Source organism: Aedes albopictus, chromosome 1, assembly GCF_035046485.1.
Source record: "Aedes albopictus strain Foshan chromosome 1, AalbF5, whole genome shotgun sequence".
Classification (NCBI taxonomy): domain Eukaryota; kingdom Metazoa; phylum Arthropoda; class Insecta; order Diptera; family Culicidae; genus Aedes; species Aedes albopictus.
In genome coordinates, this window is record NC_085136.1 from 244,430,586 (window position 1) to 244,450,284 (window position 19,699).

Here is a 19,699-nt window from a genome sequence, read left to right on the forward strand (position 1 = left end):
GATTTCTTTTTTTTTAATGAACACGCCTGAATTATTTATAAATCTCAAGGTACATGGCGTAATGTTTATTGATCTTCCCACTCCCACAGCTATTCTTCATTTTCGTCTTCGATATCGACTTCTTCGGGACTGTCATCATCTTCTTCGTCGGAATTTCCTCGGCCCGGTAGATATTCATCGGAATCTTCTCCGTCCCCGAACAGATCGTCTCCGTCGTCGTCGTCGTCATCGTCCTCATCGCTGTCGTCGAAGAGATTCGGATCGGCCATGGCCGCTATGACAATGTCCCGGGCGAGACGGCGACGCCGTCTTCGGCCAGTCTGATCCTGGCCTCGGATGCCAGCTCCCGGCGCTGGATTTATAACGGTCACTGTGACGGCCGGTGTGACTGTGGCTGGAAGTAGAGATCTGTTTTGAGACTTCGATCAACGAATGGCAATGAATCAGAATAATATGTTGATGTTGAAGCATGATTGGAATTCATTGTAGCTGTTTCTTTTACGGAAATGTTGGGAACCACTGGATCTGTTTAGTGATTAACTATCACTGCTAGTGTTGGGCTCACTGGTAGCAGCTTGCATGTTCGATTTAGTCCGTAGTTTTCAATAGTTTTATGACGCTATCCATAAGCTTCAGAGCCACATTTCTCACTATATCGCGGAACCACGCCTCCTCTCCCCTCTCGTAGACTTTTGTTCATACAATACTTTGCAAATTTGTATGAAGCGTACACTTTGACTGGTCCAGTTGTTCAGTTGTTACGAGAGTAAATTGTTGTGAACATTTTGTCAGGTTATTTTGTATGTTATACTAAGGTTTGTACATCTGTCCCTGAATTTTAATGTGCATTTGTAGCGCTCCAAACATTTCAGGAGCGATCCAGTACAAAACACGCAAGCCGTCCCCTAACACGGACATCAAATTGTAGACGTTCTTGTGTTGTTGCCCGAATCTAGATGCCCCCTTAGGATTACAAACTCCTAGACTAAACACAAGCTGCGATCAAAATGGCAATCCGCCAGAAGAAATACGATTACAGGATTGACTGATGGACCAAGAAAAAGAATGAAATCTCGTCATCCTGGGGTTAGACTACGTTATGAATTTAGATAAATAGGCACAATTAATGTTATGTGTTGCATGTTTATGTTTTGTGCAATTGTAATATTCCATTCTATTTTTCGTATCTAGTTTCCAAACGTGGAGCCCGATATGGAAAATAAAATGAGCATTTGTAGGGTTCTATTCGTTACACTGGCGCCCAACGTGAAGCGTTGTTCATTTATAAGGTTCCAATTTTATCCGTAACACAGTGTTCTAACTAATTCAGAACAAATACCCGACTCATCTCCAGTTAGCCTAGTGGTTAAGGTTATGGATACGGCGGGTTCGATTCCCGTTCGACTCCCTGGGCATAGTGTATCATTGTCCTTTCCACACCATGTACAAATTCATGCAATGACAGGCAGAGAAAGCCCTTAAATCATTAACTGTTGAAGTGCACAAAGAACACTAAGTTGAAGATAGGTATGCTAAATTCCAATGTGAACGTCGAGCCATAAAGAAGAAGAAGAAGAAGAAGAAGCAGACCCGACTCGTTGGCGAGTAACATCCGTGAGTTCCGGTACGAACTGAATCAAAACATCACATTTCTTGGATGTTACGCGCGTTACGAGGATCTTTTCGCTAAGGACGCCGTTCGACTCGACGAAGAAGCTAAAGTCAGTTTGCTGGTAAGGAAGCTAGGTCCACCGGAGTACGAGAGGTTAGCTACATCCTTCCGAAGCGTTTCAACGCAATCAGGTTTGACAACACGGCGAGTAAGTTGAAAAGCTTATTTGGAACACCAGAGACTGGGATCTTCCGACAGAATCGGTTCTTGCAAGTCATGAATCAAGTCACCGAGGACTACAAGACGTTTGTCGGACGTTTAAACAAACTCTGTGGCGAGTCGGGCCCATATAGCCGAGGCGGTAAACGCACGGGTATTCAGCATGACCATGCTGAGGGTGACGGGTTCGATTCCCGGTCGGTCCAGGATCTTTTCGTAAAGGAAATTTCCTTGACTTCCTTGGGCATAGAGTATCTTCGTGCCTGCCACACGATATACGCATGCAAAAATGGTCATTGGCAGAGGAAGCTCTCAGTTAATAACTGTGGAAGTGCTCATAGAACACTAAGCTGAGAAGCAGGCATTGTCCCAATGAGGACGTTACGCCAAGAAGAGAAAGAGAAAGTGTCGAGTCGGAACATGGGAAGCTGGTGGAGGATCAATTCAAGTGCCTCATGTTCGTCTGTGGGCCGAAGGCTGAAAGCGATGCGGAGATCAGGACGAGGTTGTTCAGCTGCATTGAAGAGAGGGACGACCTAACTCTGGAGCTGATTTCGAACGAGCGTTAGTGGCTTCACAACATCAAGCACGATACGGCGATGATCGGGACAGCGTTAGCACAGCAGGAGGAGCTTCCAGATCTGGGTGAGGATCGGCAGAATCAAGATCCAATCCTCATATGGATACCGGTCCAGCTACGCTTTGTTGGAACTGCGGCATCATGTACTACTTCAGCGAATGTCCGTTCAAGAACCGACTGACCGGTTACAAGGACGGATACTGCTCTAGCGCACAGAAGATCAAATCTCCCAGCAAGCGGAGAAATTCAGGAACGCCGTTGTTCTGTCCCGAACGATCAACACGTCAAGCCGGAGGAAGACTTCGTCGTGTAAGTGTAAAATCAATACACAGAGAAAAATTTCTACTCAGTGGCTAAGTTATAATCTTACTCAGAAATCGAAAAATCCTTTGTTTTCTTACTCAGTTTCCGTTAAAAGTGGGAAAACCCATTGCCAATGGGTTGTCCCACTTTTAGTTCTTCTTGCAGGAGTTTCAAAGCTCTCCTTGTCAGAAGCTTGAACATTATTGCTCTTTCTGTAACGTGGTAGCTTACTTTTGTCAGGAGCTTGGGAGCTCTAATGGAAGAAATCTCTCTTCAGGAGCTTGGAAATACTCACTTTTAACGAGCATGAATGTATTCACTATAAGGAGTTTGAAACTATCTCCTATAGGAACTTAGGGACGCCCTCTGTCAAATCAGTGTTTATCAGTGTTGAGAACCACTGGATTGGCTCTCATGCTCTCGTCGTTCTGCGTGCTCGACGATAGCATTTCGTTATGCCTTCGATCGATGCACAATCGCAGCCATTAGATTAGAAGACTTGCAGTCTCCGTGTAGTAACGTGTCGTCTTTGTATTGTACATTTTATTAGTGTAAATAAAGTTATGTTTTAAACTGTTATTCGCTACACCTGGGAGTTTGTAACGGCCACCCCGAACTCCAGGTCGTAACAATCAGGAGCATGGCAGCTCCTTCTTCGAGGAGCCTGGAAGACCCCTCCTTAGGGAGCTGGGAAGCTCTTTTGTTCAGAAACCTTCCTTTCTTGGGAGCCTCAAAGATGACTCTACTAGGAAACTTTCTTCTTCAATACCTTGGATGCTAAGTTTTTAATGAAATAAGAAGCTCCTTTTCTAAAAAATTAAACTACCTTTTCCAAAATATGAAAGCATCCTCTTTATCGAACTTGAATGCTCCTTCCTCCAGCAATTGGGATTAACCGGACGAAACCTTGAGAAGACTCTTTTCCACGAATGTAGAAGCTCCCTTTTTCAGATGGTGTCGTTTTCTAGTAGCTTGGATGCTTCTTATTTTAGAAGCATAGAAGTGCTGTAAGAGTCTCTTTCCTTTTTTTTAGAGAGCTTGGAAGCTCTCACTTTAAGCAGTTCAGAAGCTCATTTTCTTTTGGCTTGAAAACTACTCTAACAGGAGTTTGAATGTTATTGTTTTAAAGGTTGGACCTTCTCGCTTTCAGGAACTTAGAAATCTCTTCCTCAGGATTGAAATTTTCTGATTAGGAGCTTCTTCTTCCATGAGCTGGGAGAGCTCTTTCAGAAATTGAGAAACTCTTTCCGAAGAAAAACTGTTTCAAAAGCTACCGTAAGCTGCCGGTGTCAGGAGCTTGGAAGCTCCCATTTTCAAAAGCATAGAAGATGTCCTTTTTGAGAGCGGATGCTTTCTCTTTCAGGATTTGGTACGCTTTTATTTTCAGAAGCTCATAAGGACAAACGTCTTGAAATCCCGCTTCAACAGTGCATCAAAACTTTAGACGCACAAATTTCAAGAAGCAAGCTTCTAATAACAGGGCATTTTATTATTCTGTTCTTGCTCACTTATAATAAGCTTAAAATAAGAAGATCAGGTGCACTGGTTTTGTTTACGAAGAGATTTGTGACCTAGAAATCGTGAGTAGGTGCCAAAGTCGGCCATCATGGCGGCCATTTTGGGATTCTAACAAGTCTGTCCATAAGCTTGCTTTTCGGATGCAAAGAAGCTCCATGTTTTAGAAGCTTCTGTTTACAGAAATTTAGTCGGATTAGAGAATCTAGTGAAGTTTCTACAGCGATTCTTGTGGAATTTCCACAAGTATTTTAGTGGAATGTCTACAAAGTCTACCTAGGGGCCTACAGAGACTCGAGTGAAATTTCTACAGAGATTCGACAAGACTTTCCCTAGCAAGTCAAGTGGAATCTCTGCAGAGATTTGTGAGAAATCTCCACAGAGCTTCAAATAATTCAAGTCAATAGAATCACTGTAAACATTCAAGTTGAGGCTTCACAAAAAGTCGAGTGAAATAGATTGAAAGGTTCATATCGAATTTCTTCTGAGATTCGAGTAAAACCTCATCTGAAATACAAGTAGAATCTTCTGCAATTCAACCAGATATTTGAGTGGAATCGCCACTGCGATTTGTACGGAATCACCACAGTAATTCGAGTAAAATCTTCAAAAAGAAAGTGCAAATTCCGCAGAGATTTATAAGCAATCTCTGCATCGATTTCAGTGGAATCTCTACAGACTTTTGAGTGAAATCACCCAAGCTTGCTATTTGATGAAAACATTCGCGAAATGATGCGATTTGCTTTCGACAACAAATACGTTTTCACCCATCCTCGCTTTATTCAATCAACCTCCCATACGAGTAGCACACGAGCGGACTCAAAACTGATTAGCATAGTTGACTCTTCCTTTTCGCCGTTGAGCCGTTGCGTTCTAGCCAAGCATCTCTTTTCATCGCTTTCGATGCTTTTCGACAGCTTATCGCGAAGCATCGTTGGCTGGAAGCTATATTAGTATGGTATCGGTACATGCGAATGTTGCTTCTGTGTGCGTGTCGAGCGTTCGTGCCGTAGCTTCGCAAACCAACCTATTCGGTATGGTTCGGCTGTTCGGGCGAGCGTGTGGCGGCACAGTCACGTTGAGCACATAGTGGCTGAGGTGCGATGCAAAGAGATAAGAGATCGGATAAGCGTCGAAGCACACTCTGTGGAAACTATATGCAGAACGCATGAACCGCACATAGTAGATGAGTTGCGATGAGTGCGGAGATGCGATGGAGCTGCTTCGACGCATGTGATCGCAAGAGAACGCAAGAGAATGCTTGTTGGGTATGGATTTTATTATTGCGCTCGTTGTGTATGTAAAGCAATGCGGATTTAATGTGCTGGGAATGCTAGTAGGTGTGAATACCGGGCAACTCACTGGGATCCGTTCCCAGCCATCTTAGCAAACTGCATGTAGAATCACTTGGCATAATACGGAACCTCACGGTGATGGCGTCTTGCTCCGCCAACAGTCCACTCGTCAATGAGGCAGCATCACACTCGCGACGACCCCGTCATGGTGCTGGCTGTCACTGATGCTTGCTAGGGGAAATACACGCATGGGGAATGCTACTCAGCTTTGTTCATACCCCACAGTAGGTAATATAAAATGCGTTGATATGTTGTTGTTTTTAAATATAACTCAATGCTTTTTCACATAACTTGCATTTTGATGAACCAGACGTAATAAAAATTAATCATACTGTCTATCGATCGCCATGTAAAATAACATATTTCATTACATATAAAATAGTATTCCATCAAATCGTTTAAGTTTTTACAGCATATTTTTGTTATTATATGTGTATAAAAAAACATTTTATTTTCTATGTTCGGGATTTAAATGAAGTGATCAATGTTTGATATGGTCGTTTGTTCAGTGCATGCTATTCATGTGCAAGTTAGAAAGTTTAAGGGTTTTATGGTATTCAACTCAATTGCTAAAAGGATTCTGATTGAAAGGTTCTGCTTTTTTCTTTGTCAGGCTTGACAGGGTGACTTAGGGTATCATCGCCAGGTTTGTTTTCTTCGTCATGAGGGATTTTCTGCCGGTCAAATTGCCTGAAACTTGATCATATTCAATTTGGTTGGGAAGGATTTGATGCCAACTCTGAGTTCAAGAGGTTTCAAAAAACCCCCCATGACGAAGAGCACAAAACTGCCGAAAATACGTAAGTTCCCCTACTCTTTTCAAAAATTCTTTCAATATTTCTGAGCATTATTCCTGGAATTTCTTCCAAAGTATCTTCCTGGCTTTCCGCAAGATTCTTTCACACGAGATATCTGTTTGAGTACGTCCCGATATTTCTTGCAAAGGTTTTCCGATATACTAGAGATTCTCGCTGGATTCTTCCTGAAGATCCATCTAAAACTATTCAAAGTTTCTTCAAGAATGTCGTAGCCATGCGGTTAGAGTCCGGGTGGATGAGGGTTCGATTCCCGCTCCGACCGATGAAAATTTTCACAAGAATAGCTTCTTATCCGTAGCCACTCCGTGTAAAGTTTCGTTCAATTGGTACAGCCGCCGGCTGAAGCCAGTGTCCATGCCTTTTTTAACGGTTTTCCGGGACAGCTATCCATAAACTATTGGATTTTTACCGATAGTTTTCCGATATTCCTCTTGTTTTCCTCGCGGAAATTCGTCCGCAGCTGCTTCCCAGATTCCATATGGTCGGCGTTAAGTCAGACCGGACTATCTGTTTTTCAATGATTTTGGGGAAATATCCTGCAAGGACTTGGGATATCAAATCAAGCGCATTATTTTCTGAAAAACTGTAGTTCTTTTATGTAATGACCCATCAACATCAAAGAAACGTCGAAAAATTCAGAAATATCAAATTATTTCGCTTATCTTTACCTGCCCAAAAAATTGCGCAGTCCACTCTGACTTAACGCCGACCATATGGTTTTCAGAATTCCTCCTTGGATGTCCTTAATATTTTTTCTCGGGATTACTATTATCTCGAACTTTTTTCGAGATGTCTCCTTTTTTCTCAGGTTTTTCCTGAAGTTCCTGTCGAGATTTCTTCAATAACACTTTGCGGAGTTTCTCGCAAGAATTTATTTGAATTCCCTCGAATATTTCTCCATGAATTTCCTATAAGGTATTTCGTAAGTTATCTCAGGAGACATTCTGAGGAAAACCCGTAGAAGAATCCCTGCAATTACTTTGGGAGAAATTCCTTAAGGAATATCCAGAATCTCGGGACAATTTCTGGTCAAGATTCCGGGAAGAATTGTGGGAATAATACACAGAATATCTGTAAAAACTCTCACTATAAGAAATCCGGTACAAATACAAGAAACAGCCTGGTCCTGAAAATATGCAAGAGAAGAATTCAATGAGAAATATCAGCAATAACTCCTGTAGAAATCCCAGAAGGTACTCTGGAAAAAAATCTTAGGGGAAAATTCAGGGTATTTTAATTAAGAAAAGCTCTGAGAGACATCTCATGACCAACATCGGAAGGAATCTTCTGAGAGAAGTTCCAGGAGATACTCCGAGAAAAATCTCAGATAAAACTTTAAAATAAACATCGCAAAAACTTTTAACAAATTCCTGTAGGAGACCAGGAAGAACATCTCGAAGAAAGCCCAAAGCAATGGTTTGAAGATATCACAGAAAAAAATAAAAGAAATCTCTTGAGGAACTTTTGCAGTAAATTCGTGAAAACTCCTTCAGAAATCCTTGGAGAAACTTTAGTAGGAACCCCAGGAATAACTTCTTTAGCAACTCTGAAAGACATTCTGTGAAGATCTTCTGGGGAAGTCCCAAGAGGAACACCGGAAGGAATCGGGTAAAATTTTCGTGAGGAGTGCCGAAAGAAATTCCACGATTTATCCCGACAGACATTCTTATAGAGTATTCGGAATAAATTCTGGTAGAAATCCTACGAAGATTTCTTTGAGCAAAACACTGGAGGTACTCTGAGAAGAAATAGCATCCCGTAAAAAACTCCAGGAGAAATCGGTTTGAATTCAGGAATCCTGGAAGGAATCCGGAAGTATACCTTTCCGAAAAAAAAAATCAAAAAGGAATACCAAGAAAAATAGCGTCAAAAATGCGGAATGGAATTTTATAAGAAATCCTGGGAGACATTCCAGGATATATTGTTAAAGAAGTTCCAGAAAGAAATTCTGACGGAATCTCTGGAAAAAAATCCCTGTAGCGGAATTTCTATATGGATTCTTACTACCAGGTTCATACGACCCAATGATTTTATTTTTTCGGAGTAAAATTTCCCTGAGTACTCAAGAAATTCCCTGAGTATTCCAGGGTTTTCCCTGTTAAATAAAATTCCCTGAGGACTCCCGGTTTTCCAGGTTTTTCCAGGTAGTAGACACCCTGAGAGACATTTTTTCTCGTAGATGTCGCCGAAAATTTTGTAATAAAAAAAATCTATACCCTTAAATAATACATACTTGCCGAATTTTTGTTTCTTTTTACCGAGATCAGCACAATAAAGTAATGTTTTAATGCCGAAAATCAGTATAACAGTCTCATATTGATTTAAATTGAAATCAACACTCAGATAGCTCAGTCCGGAAAGTAAAAATATGTGTATACATAAAGACATCCCTCACGCGGATATAATTACATTTTATACATTCTTTTATCAAATAATTAATTCAATAATCTCAATCTTGTACAGTTACACCAGATTTGTTTTTTGAACTGGTCGGTTTTTGCTATTGCAACAGGATCAAATCTGACTAAGTTATAGCAAAAAAAAAAAAACGGCCCGCGCAAAACAAAAAGCAGGTGCATTTTTTCTTTCCGCTCTTACAGATGAAACGATCATTTCACTACCCACATCCAAAGAAGCGCTTCAACATACAAGCGACTTCATCGATCAAATCACGCGAGTCGTTGATGCGCACGAAATAGGCGAAAAAGGATGTGAAAACAACATGCGCACCCTCATTGAAAACCTCATGCACTATGGCCTATCAAACTTCCCTCTTCTCATCTCATAACTTATCGCATCCGATCGCATCTCACCTTACCCACTATGGTCACAGCCTCAGATGTGTGCAAAATCGTTTGTGATTTACATCATGTTCGTTTTGCCACCTCTTTGCTGCTGGTCATTGCTGATCAGCGCACAGTTCAATCGCACGCGATAAATATACAGTTGATGAGTTGTGATGAGCACTAGTGAGGTGATAATTTGCATCATTGAAATCACCTTAGAGATTCCACAGAAATGATCCCAGGAATTTATCGTCACAAATAGAATCGAGCGGAATATCCACAGAGATTGGAATGGAATCTTTACAAAAATATAGTAGAATCCACAGAGACCCGAGTGGTATGTCTTAAGAAATCTGATTGAAATCTCCACAGAGGTTTGTGAGGAATCTCCACAGCGATTCAAGTGCAATTCCATCACAGATTTGAGTGGAATCTCTGCATTCATTGGGGTGGAACTTCCCCAGAGACCCAACTGGAATGTTCATAGAGATTCGAGTAGAATTTCCACGGAGATTCAAGTGAAATCTCCACAGTGATTCGAGTAGAACCTCCACAGAGATTCGAGTAGAAATTCCACGAGTGGAGTCAATTCCAAAGTGTTGTTAACCAAATCCACACTTTTGGCTCAAAACTAAACTATTAAACTAGCCGAGCTCCGGCCTTTTCCAACCGCGTCTTGAATAGCAGGCAGTTTCCACACGAATGAATGAATACCACGTTTCAAGAGCGATAGTAGCCTGTACGATGACTTGCCACACAGACTACAGTGCCCGACTAGCCAATCTAGGGATGCTCAGAATTCCCGTCTCTTCAGGCCTTATAGAGACTTACACTGGTTTACAGTGTTATACAATTGGAATTGTCACAGAGATAGTTAATGATTCAACATGAAGATTTGAGTGAAATCTCTACACACACTCAAAATAAAATCTCCACAAAAGTTCGAGTGAAATCTCCTGAAAGTTTCGAAAGATATTCCATTTGAGATTCGAGTTAGATCTCCTTAGAAATTCATGTGAAATCCACGACTTTCGAGTGCAATTTCAAAATCCCTACAAAAACTCAAGTGCAATCTCATAAGAGATTTGAGTAAAATCTCCTTAGAGATTTAACTGGAATGTCTACAGAGATTGGAGCAGAATTACCATGGATATTCGGCAGAAATCTTCACAGAGATTTAACTCGAATATCCAAAGAAGTTTGAGTGGAAATGACACGAAGATTCGAGTAGAATCTCCACAAAAATGCGACTAGAATCTTCAAAAGAAATTCAAGTGGAATCGTAACAGATATTTGAGTTGAATTTTCACAAATATTTGAATAGTATGTCTAACTGCAGAGATTCGTGTAAACTCTCCACAGAGATGCGATTGGAATTTTCTTAGAAATTTGTTTGGAATCTCCGCAGAGGTTTGCGAGGAATCTCCACAGAGCAGTTTCAACAAAGATGTGTGTGGAATCTCTACGAATATTCAAGAGGAATCTCCCCAGAGGTCTAACAGGATTGCTCACAGAGATTATAGTAAGATAATTTCTACGGAGATTTTGGTGGAATCTCCACAGAGATTCGAGTGGAATATCGTTAACAAATCAAGTGGAATCTCCACAGAGGTTTGTGAACAATCTCAACATCGATTTGAGTTGAATCTCCACAGACATTGGAGTGGAATCTCTCCAGAGATTTAACTGAAATGATCACAGAGATGGAAGTAAAGTCTCCACATTGATTCGAGAGTTTCCACTAAGTCTTGAAAAGAATCTACCGACATAGAGATTTGAGTGGAATTTCCACATTTTGGGCACTATCTCTACCTACAGATTCGAGTGGAATTGATTCCGTTCTCAACTAGATTTGCTACTTCGCTGAAAAATTTCAGGAGAATGTTATGGAATCGCAGCCAGAAATGCACGAGTGACACAAGGCTTTTGCATATTTTTGTTTTTATTCGCAAACCAAATCTATAGTTATATGCTCGATAAATACATAACAATCACAATTCTTATCACTAAAGTAACATGGTCAAAGATGATAACGCCCAATCCACTACTTGTAGATAACGTAATCACTTAGCTTTGCCGGCGCTTTGGTAATGCGTCTGGGACGATCCGAACTGCCATCGTCAGAATCGTCATCGGTGGGACTGGGAACCACTCGAAAGGCTGCCGCTATGTACCCAGCTGACAAGGGGCAAAGTAAAGAAACAAGGTAACTTTCAACAATCGAGATCGACAGGGAAAAAAGCATTACAACAAGCCAACATGAATTCCAATCGAGTGTTACTTTGGGATGATTACCAGACAAAGCCAAGGGACAATTTATGATACGTATATGAAATGAATGCGCATGACATCGACCACATACCTCTTCTATACTCACTTGAATCGGGATGCTGAAAGTCCCGGAAGTGCTGCGGATTACGACGGTAGCAGGTCGCCCCGTAGGGACAGTGTGGAGCATCACTCGGTGCTGCAGGAAACGTGGGCCTCCGGTAGTCACTGTCATTCGGATGGGCAAACTGTGCCCTGTGTTCCAAAGTGCGTCTGTAACAGCGGATTCCAAACTCGCAGGATGGCCTCAGAGGCGAGCTGGTGCTGTCTGCCGTTTCCTTCTTTATCGCCGTCTTGCCGGCTTCCTGATCCGCCGCTGATGATGGCTGTGGCTTTTGCTGAGATGTGCTTGCTTCCGCAGAATCTGGATCGGCCTTAACCGCCGGTACCTCCTCACTCCTTGCCTTCTTTGAACTATCTTCGGAGTCATCTTCGTTCTTCCTCTTCTCTCCACTACCACCTCCCATCCAATCCGGGAGTACTCGTTGCTCCGCCACGGCCACAGCCGCATTATTAACCTCCTCCATTGTTCGAACCCGTATCGTTCCTCCTCCGGTAGCACCGACTTCTTCCACTCCCGACGTCTCCTCTTCTGGATTCGCAGCCGAACTGCTGCTTACGGCTTCCTCCGCCTCTGCGGTATCTTCCGTATCTCGGAACCGCACCTCGAACCAGTACTGATCCGGAAGCAGTGCAAACTTCTCACCGTGCCTCAGCGTTGCGGTCAAATCCTTGGTCAGTATATCCAACACCTGGTCCGAGGTCCGCAGGAAAATAGGATTCGCGTGTGTGGACGTGATCTGAATGGTGCGACCGGCCTGCGCGCCATCGTGCTTTATAATGCCGTGCTGACGCGAGATGCGCTTGTCGTCACACTGCGAAGGAAACAGAAAGTTAAATCCCAAGCCATGAACGTACAGGAAAATCGTAGGCATTTAAATATCACTTCAACCATAACAAACAGGGCATGAGTCACGCACCCCCTCCGCATTTACCTGAAGAATCGAGTCCCGCCCGATTACAATCTCCGCGGACGGCACCGGAATGTCCACCTGCTTCTCGCAATCGAACAGAACCAACTGGATGGCCATTTCTGATAATGAAATTACTATTCACAAACAATTTAACACTAGGTACAATAAAAGTTACATTTCAACACTGAATCTCGCTAAAAACTGCGAAAACGTTCGAGGTAAAGCAAAAGTCGCGGCGACTGTTTATGTTTTCATTTGAAACAAAATTTAATGGCGCGCACTTTCTTGGATTCAGCGCGTTCAGCGATTCAGCGTTTGGTGGTGGGTATGACAGGGTGGGACACAAGAAAAAACACGAATCAAAACTCGAATACGTTTTCAAATAGGCGTATTTATCGAATCGTAAAATGTATGAATTCAGTATGGCATCGTACACAAATTACGTAACGCTATAGGGGGAGGGGGGAGTCAATCATAGCGTTACGATCCATACAAAAATATTTGGCTTTTCATACAAAAGGCGTTACATGGGGGGAGGGAGGGAGTCTGAAAAGGTCAATTTTTGCGTTACGTAATTAGCGTACCATGCCTAAATAACAAATTTTGAAAACGACGTATAATCAATGGTCCACTGCACGAATTTATTCTGGCCTGCTTACTCTCACGCGAAATTTGACGTTTGAGCGGTGCCGACATAAATTAAGCAGGCCAGCATAAATTCGTGCATTGGACCATGGTGTAGCCACAGACAAACAGACGTAACACTTCGAACATTTCTCGATTCAAATCATAGTCACGGAAATATGTTCGCCCTATGCTAAAAGGACTGAGTTTGGCCAACCATCAACTAGGTGGCGGTAGTGGGCAAACGTCAAACTCAAACAAAAACGATGCGAACGCCGAGGTCAAGTCTGGCATTCTGCTTAATGATGTGTCTAAAACTGTTTTACTTATCATGGTTTTTTGAGTGTTGAAAGCGCTAAGAGATATGAATTTCTTTACATATATGCAGTAATTTAAAATAGCAGTAAATCCTAATGTGCAGATACCGCCGCTAAAAAAATCATGCATTGCGTCTACGTATAAATTTTCAACAACATGAAAACAGGGTAGTTGGTTGAAAATTGATGGTCCTCGAACTCCTGTCTCTGATGGTCTATTGGTCTTAACGTCATTATTATAGGTTTCTATTGTTCGTCTGTATTCGAGCTGTTCTTCGGTATCAGTTTGACACTGGTCACGTGAACGCGAGCAGAATCTGCAATAAAAGTTTGCACTGAACGTCATAAATTGATGCATTTGGTGCAAACCAAGGTTATCTCCTTGAACAATGGATAAAACAAATCTAACGCTAATTGCTTTGTCTTCAATAATAAACGTAGTACCCTTTTCCTCAATTCTTTTGAATTTTTGAATTACTTCGTTAAACAGTTTACTAATGCCTACCTCATTGATTTCTACTTTTCGAATCATGCCAGCAACAAAGATGTTGCATAACTTTGAGCGGTACTGATCTGGTATTGTAGGAATGGAATAATAAATCCCACATATTACGTGTTTTTTGTTATGTGAACTCAAGCAATCGTTTACTTCAAATTCGTCGGAGTAGATGGATACAGGAATCAAAACATCGCCTGGGTATCTTTTCTTAATAGTTTTCCAAACATTGGCATTAACTATATTACTAATGGAAGATTGTTTTTCGAGCGCAATTGTATTAGCAATAGTTTTCTGTAGAACACCGTCGGAATAAAAATAAGACTTTGATGTTCGATATCCAACAGAACAATTTGACCTTTCACATTCTCAGTTTCCTGGTATTGCTGTGGCTTTGATAAAGTTTCATCATTTTTTAAAACAACTGTAGTAGGAAAACGGAAAATATCGAGATTTTCAATATATTTGAAAAACTTATAATCTGTATCTATAAAATCAAATGGTTGTTTTAGTCGTTCTAAGTATTTGCTCAACTCAAACTTAGATTGCGGATTTTCATCTCCAGTTAAAACTGAATCAAGGACTTCTTCTACTCTTTTGACAATATTCGTATTAAGTTTGCTTGCTTTTCTCTGAATGGTTATAACATCACTTCGAGGAATATTGGTTTCGTTGTGTAGTTCTAGAGTAAACGCAACGGCAGCTTCATTGATATCACGTAAATGATTGGTCAGTGGTGATGTACTTTGTGGGGTGTTTGACGGGCCTGCGCTGCAATCAAAGTGTGGTACATTATTACTGCCCAAGTAACCACTAAGCCGTAAAAATTGGCACCAAGTTGGTTCTATATCCTTATGAAGAGTAATGTTAACAGAGCTCCTTAGAACTACATCCTATAATAGATCTGCTTAAAGGCCAATTTTGGCGAAATATTCGGCTGATATACGGCCAGCTTCAATCTGCGTACCGAGTCTCTGGTGAAAGAATTGTCAAAAATGGGTCAAGAAAAAAGAAAAAAAAAGTTATTTCTTTCTTTATTTTTTTCTCCGGATGTTTTCCATCGAAGTCTACTTTTCTTCGATTTTTACGGCCTGATCCAGATTCGATCTGATGTGCTCGGGGTTGTTAGTCTTAAGTGGATATCGTCACGTTTCCCATCTGCTCCATCGATGCACCAAGAGATCGGTTTGCTAAGCACCGTGTTTAAGGAAAAGAAGGCAACAAGTTGGGACAGCATTGATTTTCCGATCCGAATGTCCCGCATGATCCGATGCTCGGATCTGAAATCGGGCACAATGTGGCCGCATTGGAAATGTATAAAATGGTTTTATGGATGGTGGAGAGAGATCTGCAGGAGATGCAGCTAGGGAAGTTTGAGAGGTTGACGAGGTTCCGTAACAAGAGGAATAAAAATGGGGCCCATCGATTAGTTTTGGTGTTCGTCTGTAGGAAAAACGATTGAAACTCCACAGGTTAACATCCGATGCATTTATATCATAATCGAGGAAACAGCTATACATTTTCTGTTTCAATTTAATGCTTGAAGTGTCCGACGACAAGCTTCCACCGCCCTATCGATCGTACGAAATTTCCGAAGAGATTTTATTGTTTATTGCTTCGGTTCAGTTTTGTTTTGCTTGAAATCAGCTTTGATTGATATAAACGTCATGCACGCCAAGCCTTTTAACAGCACTGTCAGCTCGTGTCAGGCTTCTTATTCGGCTGATAGACACTGGGTTTACAAGCACTATAGCATAGCGTCATATACTAATAAACGGCCTATTTCAGTGCTTACAATTTATAATGCCTGAGAGCATTTGAAAATTTCCTACTGAGCCTATTGACACGAAAAAGCTGCTGTATAACCTTTAAACCGCTTACGCCAGTGCTTAGTGGTTACTTGGGTGATCTCATCGACTATCTGATGAACATTTGGAACACTGGAAAATTTCCTACTGAGCCTATTGACACGAAAAAGCTGCTGTATAACCTTTAAACCGCTTACGCCAGTGCTTAGTGGTTACTTGGGTGATCTCATCGACTATCTGATGAACATTTGGAACACTGGATGATTCTCCACCGCTATTAGTATTGGCACATGCACCTGTGTTAGTATCATGCCGGAGGCAATGCCTTTTAAAAGTGTACCAATTATTAGTTTTTTGAATGCAATCTGTGAATGTGCAAACGTAACGATAGTTAACAGGTATTTTATGACTACTGTTGAGATGTTTAATGTAGTTCGAGCTAACCGTAAACACCTTTTCACAGCCCTCAATGAAGCATGCAAACATGTTTAACTCGAGAGATATTCCTTCAAGTTGTTAATGCACTCGTATTGCTCTTTAACTGGAATGTTGTAGAAAAACGAAGAGATAAAAATCCACACCAGCCTTGAGATACGGGAGTGTTCCAACCCAAACACTGCGTTACATTTCACGAGGATGTCGATGGCTCTGGCTGCGGTGTCGAAACTGTACGTTAGGTGTTTGTACCTAACTTGAAACTCTCCGCTAAGCTTGCGTACACTTTCACCAATGAATACCAGTTTCGGAACAGGTTCAAATCCGTATTTGACGTAGTCTTCGGTGAATTTCTCGAATGTGACGGCAGCAGAATCGGCAGATGCAGCAAATCAAATCACCTCTTCTTGAGCTACCAGAACCGATGGTTTGAAGTTTCGTGTGTTTTTCGTTGGCTTCAATATGTTATTCAGCAGCAGAAGGATTGAGCAGTTTTTAGTGTCTGAAATATTTAAGATTGATATATCATGGTTATCATTATTTAGATATATAAATTACGCTTCATACTTATGTGTGTATCCGTGGCTTTCAATGACTCCAGAATACTTTTGGAGAACTCATCCTTATATGGCCGATCCAAATATTGTACCAGTTTCGGAAATGCATTTTTCCATCTCTCTATGCCGTCGCCGAAGCCCTCTGTGTTGCCGTACATCGAAATAAAGTCGGACGCAATCTGGAGAAAAATCATACAGATTAATACGCTAACACTAAGCTGAGTAGCAGGACTTGTCCCTGAAGAAATGGACCGTGGAACTCGGCCCTTCCCGCAATGCTGCCCCTAATCGCATAACAGTCTAATCCTTAAAGGGTTTCCTATTCACATGGGACTGTTGTGCGAATAGCTGCAGTGGAGTCTACGCAGTTTATGGACGAGCATCAAAATAAAAAGCGTCTTTAAATTGACACTCAAGGAGACATGAACAGATGATCGCTGATCTCGTGAATGACCATAGTAAACATATAATTTAAAAAAATTGCCAAACTTACCGCTTGGTATCCATTCGGATCCTGATACACGGAGGAGTGTCGGTTCAATAATTCATCAGCGAAGGTCATGTTTCCAAGCTGGCTTTTTCTCAAAGGATACGCTTGCTCCCACTTATCCAATGCTGTTGTCCATGGCAGTTTATTATATTTCAACCACTCAACTGCTTTCACAGCAGACTCATCGGATACTTCAAGACTCGTAGCTGGTTTCTTGATGGCCAGATGAGCTTCTTCGCGCAGTTTCCTTTTAGCAGCTTTCTGCCTGCTGTTGACGATTTTGTTATACAGCTTGCCGCCGGGGTTTTTCCTCCCACCAGCGCGAGGGATGTAGTATGTTTCCTACAACAAATTATAATAGAATATTCAGTGTGTGTATCTTTGTATGGGAAATTTTGATTTTTTCTATGGAGTGTAACACAGCGGTAGACCCCCCTGTACTGTATATACTACTAAATATTCCAAATTTCTAAATAATCATATATTCTCAAGAACTAGACGAATTGAAACAAATGGAATTACATAGACTTCTACTTATTTACTGAAATGGCATGAAAGGGTGTCGGCAAGGGTAAGCCACCTGGGTTTGAGGTCGAACTATTTTTGATTGACATGCTCGATTTGCCCGAATCGATTGAAATTAGTGGTGTTTACTATGCACCGTTTTTACCAGACATTAGGAAACGTTAATAATTTACGTTAAGTTTCGTGCGGAGCGGAGGGGAGCTCAACAATGTGTGACGACCCGTACAACACGTTTAGAGAACTCATACAAAAACGTGATAATATGGGAGAGAGGATTGGCGAAATGGACAATTTTTGTGTACTATAATAGTTCTGTTCAACGATGCAGGTTGAACTTGCTCGAAGTTGCTGCATCCTGCTCTTACCCATTTGTCAACAAACGGGTTAGAGCAGGATGGAGCAACTTCGTCCTACGTCGTTGAACAGGACTAATTTATGGACGTATACTGTAGGAATTTACTAGTAATCAAGATAAACAATGAATCGCGCCACTTGGGCGAGGGCTTCTATATTCGTCTGTTTTCCACTATAACTCAGTCAAATTTGAATCAATTGACACAATTTTTGCAATATGGTGAGATAGGTATAGCATCTACCCGTGTTTAACATTTCAAGTCAATTGGTTCAAAATTGACTGAGTTACAGTGGAAAACAGACGAATATAGAGATAAGTGACATTTCAACACACGAACACTAGCGCAAATTTTTCCTCACACAAAAGTGCACGCCGATTGAAAGGCTAGTCAGATTGCATATGCAAATATTACCCAATCGATTTGGGTAAAACGGGTAAATAATGATAAAACTAACGTCCGGGGCAAGAGTGCAAATATTTTCCTCGCAGTTTCACAACTACATCTACAAAAAAGGCACGCATACATTTGAACGTGATTACCTCTATAGTAGCCACCGCCCAAGCGGCGCGATATCCTATTGTTTTTGTACAAAAATCAGTTGAACTGTTTCAAAACCCAATACTCACAGCCTTCTCGTATTTAAAAAGCGCCACGATGCATTCCGCATATTCCGCCAAGCATTCTTCCTTGGCTCTTTTCCCAGCGTTGCAGTGATGCTCGGTGAGAATTTGGACCAGCTCCCTTTGGCTGTCGGTCGAGAGCGGCCCAGAAGCTCCTCTTTTTCTTATGTCCTGTCCGGTCAATGTGCTGCTCAGCAATGCCTCCAGTCGTTCCGGGGTAAAATACTTGCTCTGGGCGGCAACAGCAGCCGACGACGTTCCCGGAGCATTCCACACCTCTTTCAGTGGGTGCCGCCAGTGGGGTGACACGGCTGTCAAACTCGGTACATCGCCGCTTCACCCAACATCATTTTTGGTACGGCGCGTTTTGGTACCCACTTTCTGGTCGGTTTACCCTAACTTGCTCCTGATTTTCGGGTGTGTGGCTCGTGTGTTGCAAGTGCTTATTTCAGAAATTACACATTTCAAACGAAATCGTTGTTTTTGATAATTGTTTCTCTTTCCTTATCACTTTGCACGATATTATGTGTAGCAGCGAAGCAGTGTCGATGTTTCCAGCGCATTTTTCCATGAATTAAGCAATCAAAACAAAAACATTCGACGCCATGTTGCATTGAATGCTGGGTAGATGATTCTGGCCCTTCGTCATCCCCCTGGGTGCCGCTCGTGCCGCTCAACGTCGCGAACAACCTCGCCAACAACAGAGGCATCCGACGACTTTTCCTCCTGACTGGGTTTCGATGATGGGGAATCGGCTGGCCTTTCTGTTTCGATGATGGGTTCCGGAGTCACTTTGGGACCCGTAGCCGGAATCACTTTGGGATCCGTTTCAGTACCTTCGTCGGAAAGATAATCTTCGATGATGATTGACGATGGTGCCGGCGATAGCGGCGGACTTGGTGGTGGCAGTGATTCGCTGCTGAGCTCCACGGCTTCAAAGCCCAGTAGTTGAAAGCCCTGAAAGAACAGATTATGTTATAT

The 19,699-nt window shown here is 41.9% G+C and overlaps 2 protein-coding genes across 5 annotated transcripts; both read right to left on the reverse strand.

Moving 5' to 3' along the window:
- Positions 1-31: 31 nt before the first annotated feature.
- Positions 32-12,752, reverse strand: LOC109411869 (aprataxin and PNK-like factor). 4 transcript variants are annotated; one of them, XM_062846555.1, is made up of 3 exons: positions 12,512-12,750; positions 11,551-12,391; positions 32-394 (listed from the first exon to the last, which is right to left on the reverse strand). In XM_062846555.1, exons 1-3 carry the CDS (start codon positions 12,605-12,607, stop codon positions 90-92), a joined length of 1,242 nt encoding a protein of 413 aa, XP_062702539.1. In that variant the 5' UTR covers positions 12,608-12,750; the 3' UTR covers positions 32-89. The 4 variants fall into 4 exon arrangements, with proteins under 4 accessions (XP_062702539.1, XP_062702540.1, XP_019541036.3 ...); XM_062846556.1 differs by having other exon boundaries at positions 11,566-12,391; positions 12,512-12,749; XM_019685491.3 differs by lacking the exon at positions 32-394 and adding an exon at positions 11,107-11,366 and having other exon boundaries at positions 12,512-12,752.
- Positions 12,753-16,562: 3,810 nt separating this feature from the next.
- LOC109622138 (uncharacterized) lies at positions 16,563-19,367 on the reverse strand. Its single transcript, XM_062859126.1, has 5 exons — positions 19,358-19,367; positions 18,725-19,029; positions 17,221-17,559; positions 16,738-16,906; positions 16,563-16,672 (listed from the first exon to the last, which is right to left on the reverse strand). The coding sequence occupies exons 1-5, from the start codon at positions 19,365-19,367 to the stop codon at positions 16,563-16,565; spliced, it is 933 nt and encodes a 310-aa protein (XP_062715110.1).
- Between the last annotated feature and the right edge of the window lie 332 nt (positions 19,368-19,699).

What these genes read in the sequence shown, in the direction of transcription:
- LOC109411869 (XM_062846555.1), bottom strand. Translation starts at nt 12,607, where the DNA reads ATGGCCATCCAGTTGGTTCTGTTCGATTGCGAGAAGCAGGTGGACATT. An exon ending in GGCGGGACTCGATTCTTCAG is followed by an intron (nt 12,392 to 12,511) that starts GTAAATGCGGAG and finishes TTTCCTTCGCAG; the next exon opens with TGTGACGACAAGCGCATCTC. An exon ending in TTCAAGTGAGTATAGAAGAG is followed by an intron (nt 395 to 11,550) that starts GTATGTGGTCGA and finishes CTCTACTTCCAG; the next exon opens with CCACAGTCACACCGGCCGTC.
- LOC109622138 (XM_062859126.1), bottom strand. An exon ending in TTTTTAAATACGAGAAGGCT is followed by an intron (nt 17,560 to 18,724) that starts GTGAGTATTGGG and finishes AATTTGTTGTAG; the next exon opens with GAAACATACTACATCCCTCG. An exon ending in AGCCACGGATACACACATAA is followed by an intron (nt 16,673 to 16,737) that starts GTATGAAGCGTA and finishes TAAATATTTCAG; the next exon opens with ACACTAAAAACTGCTCAATC.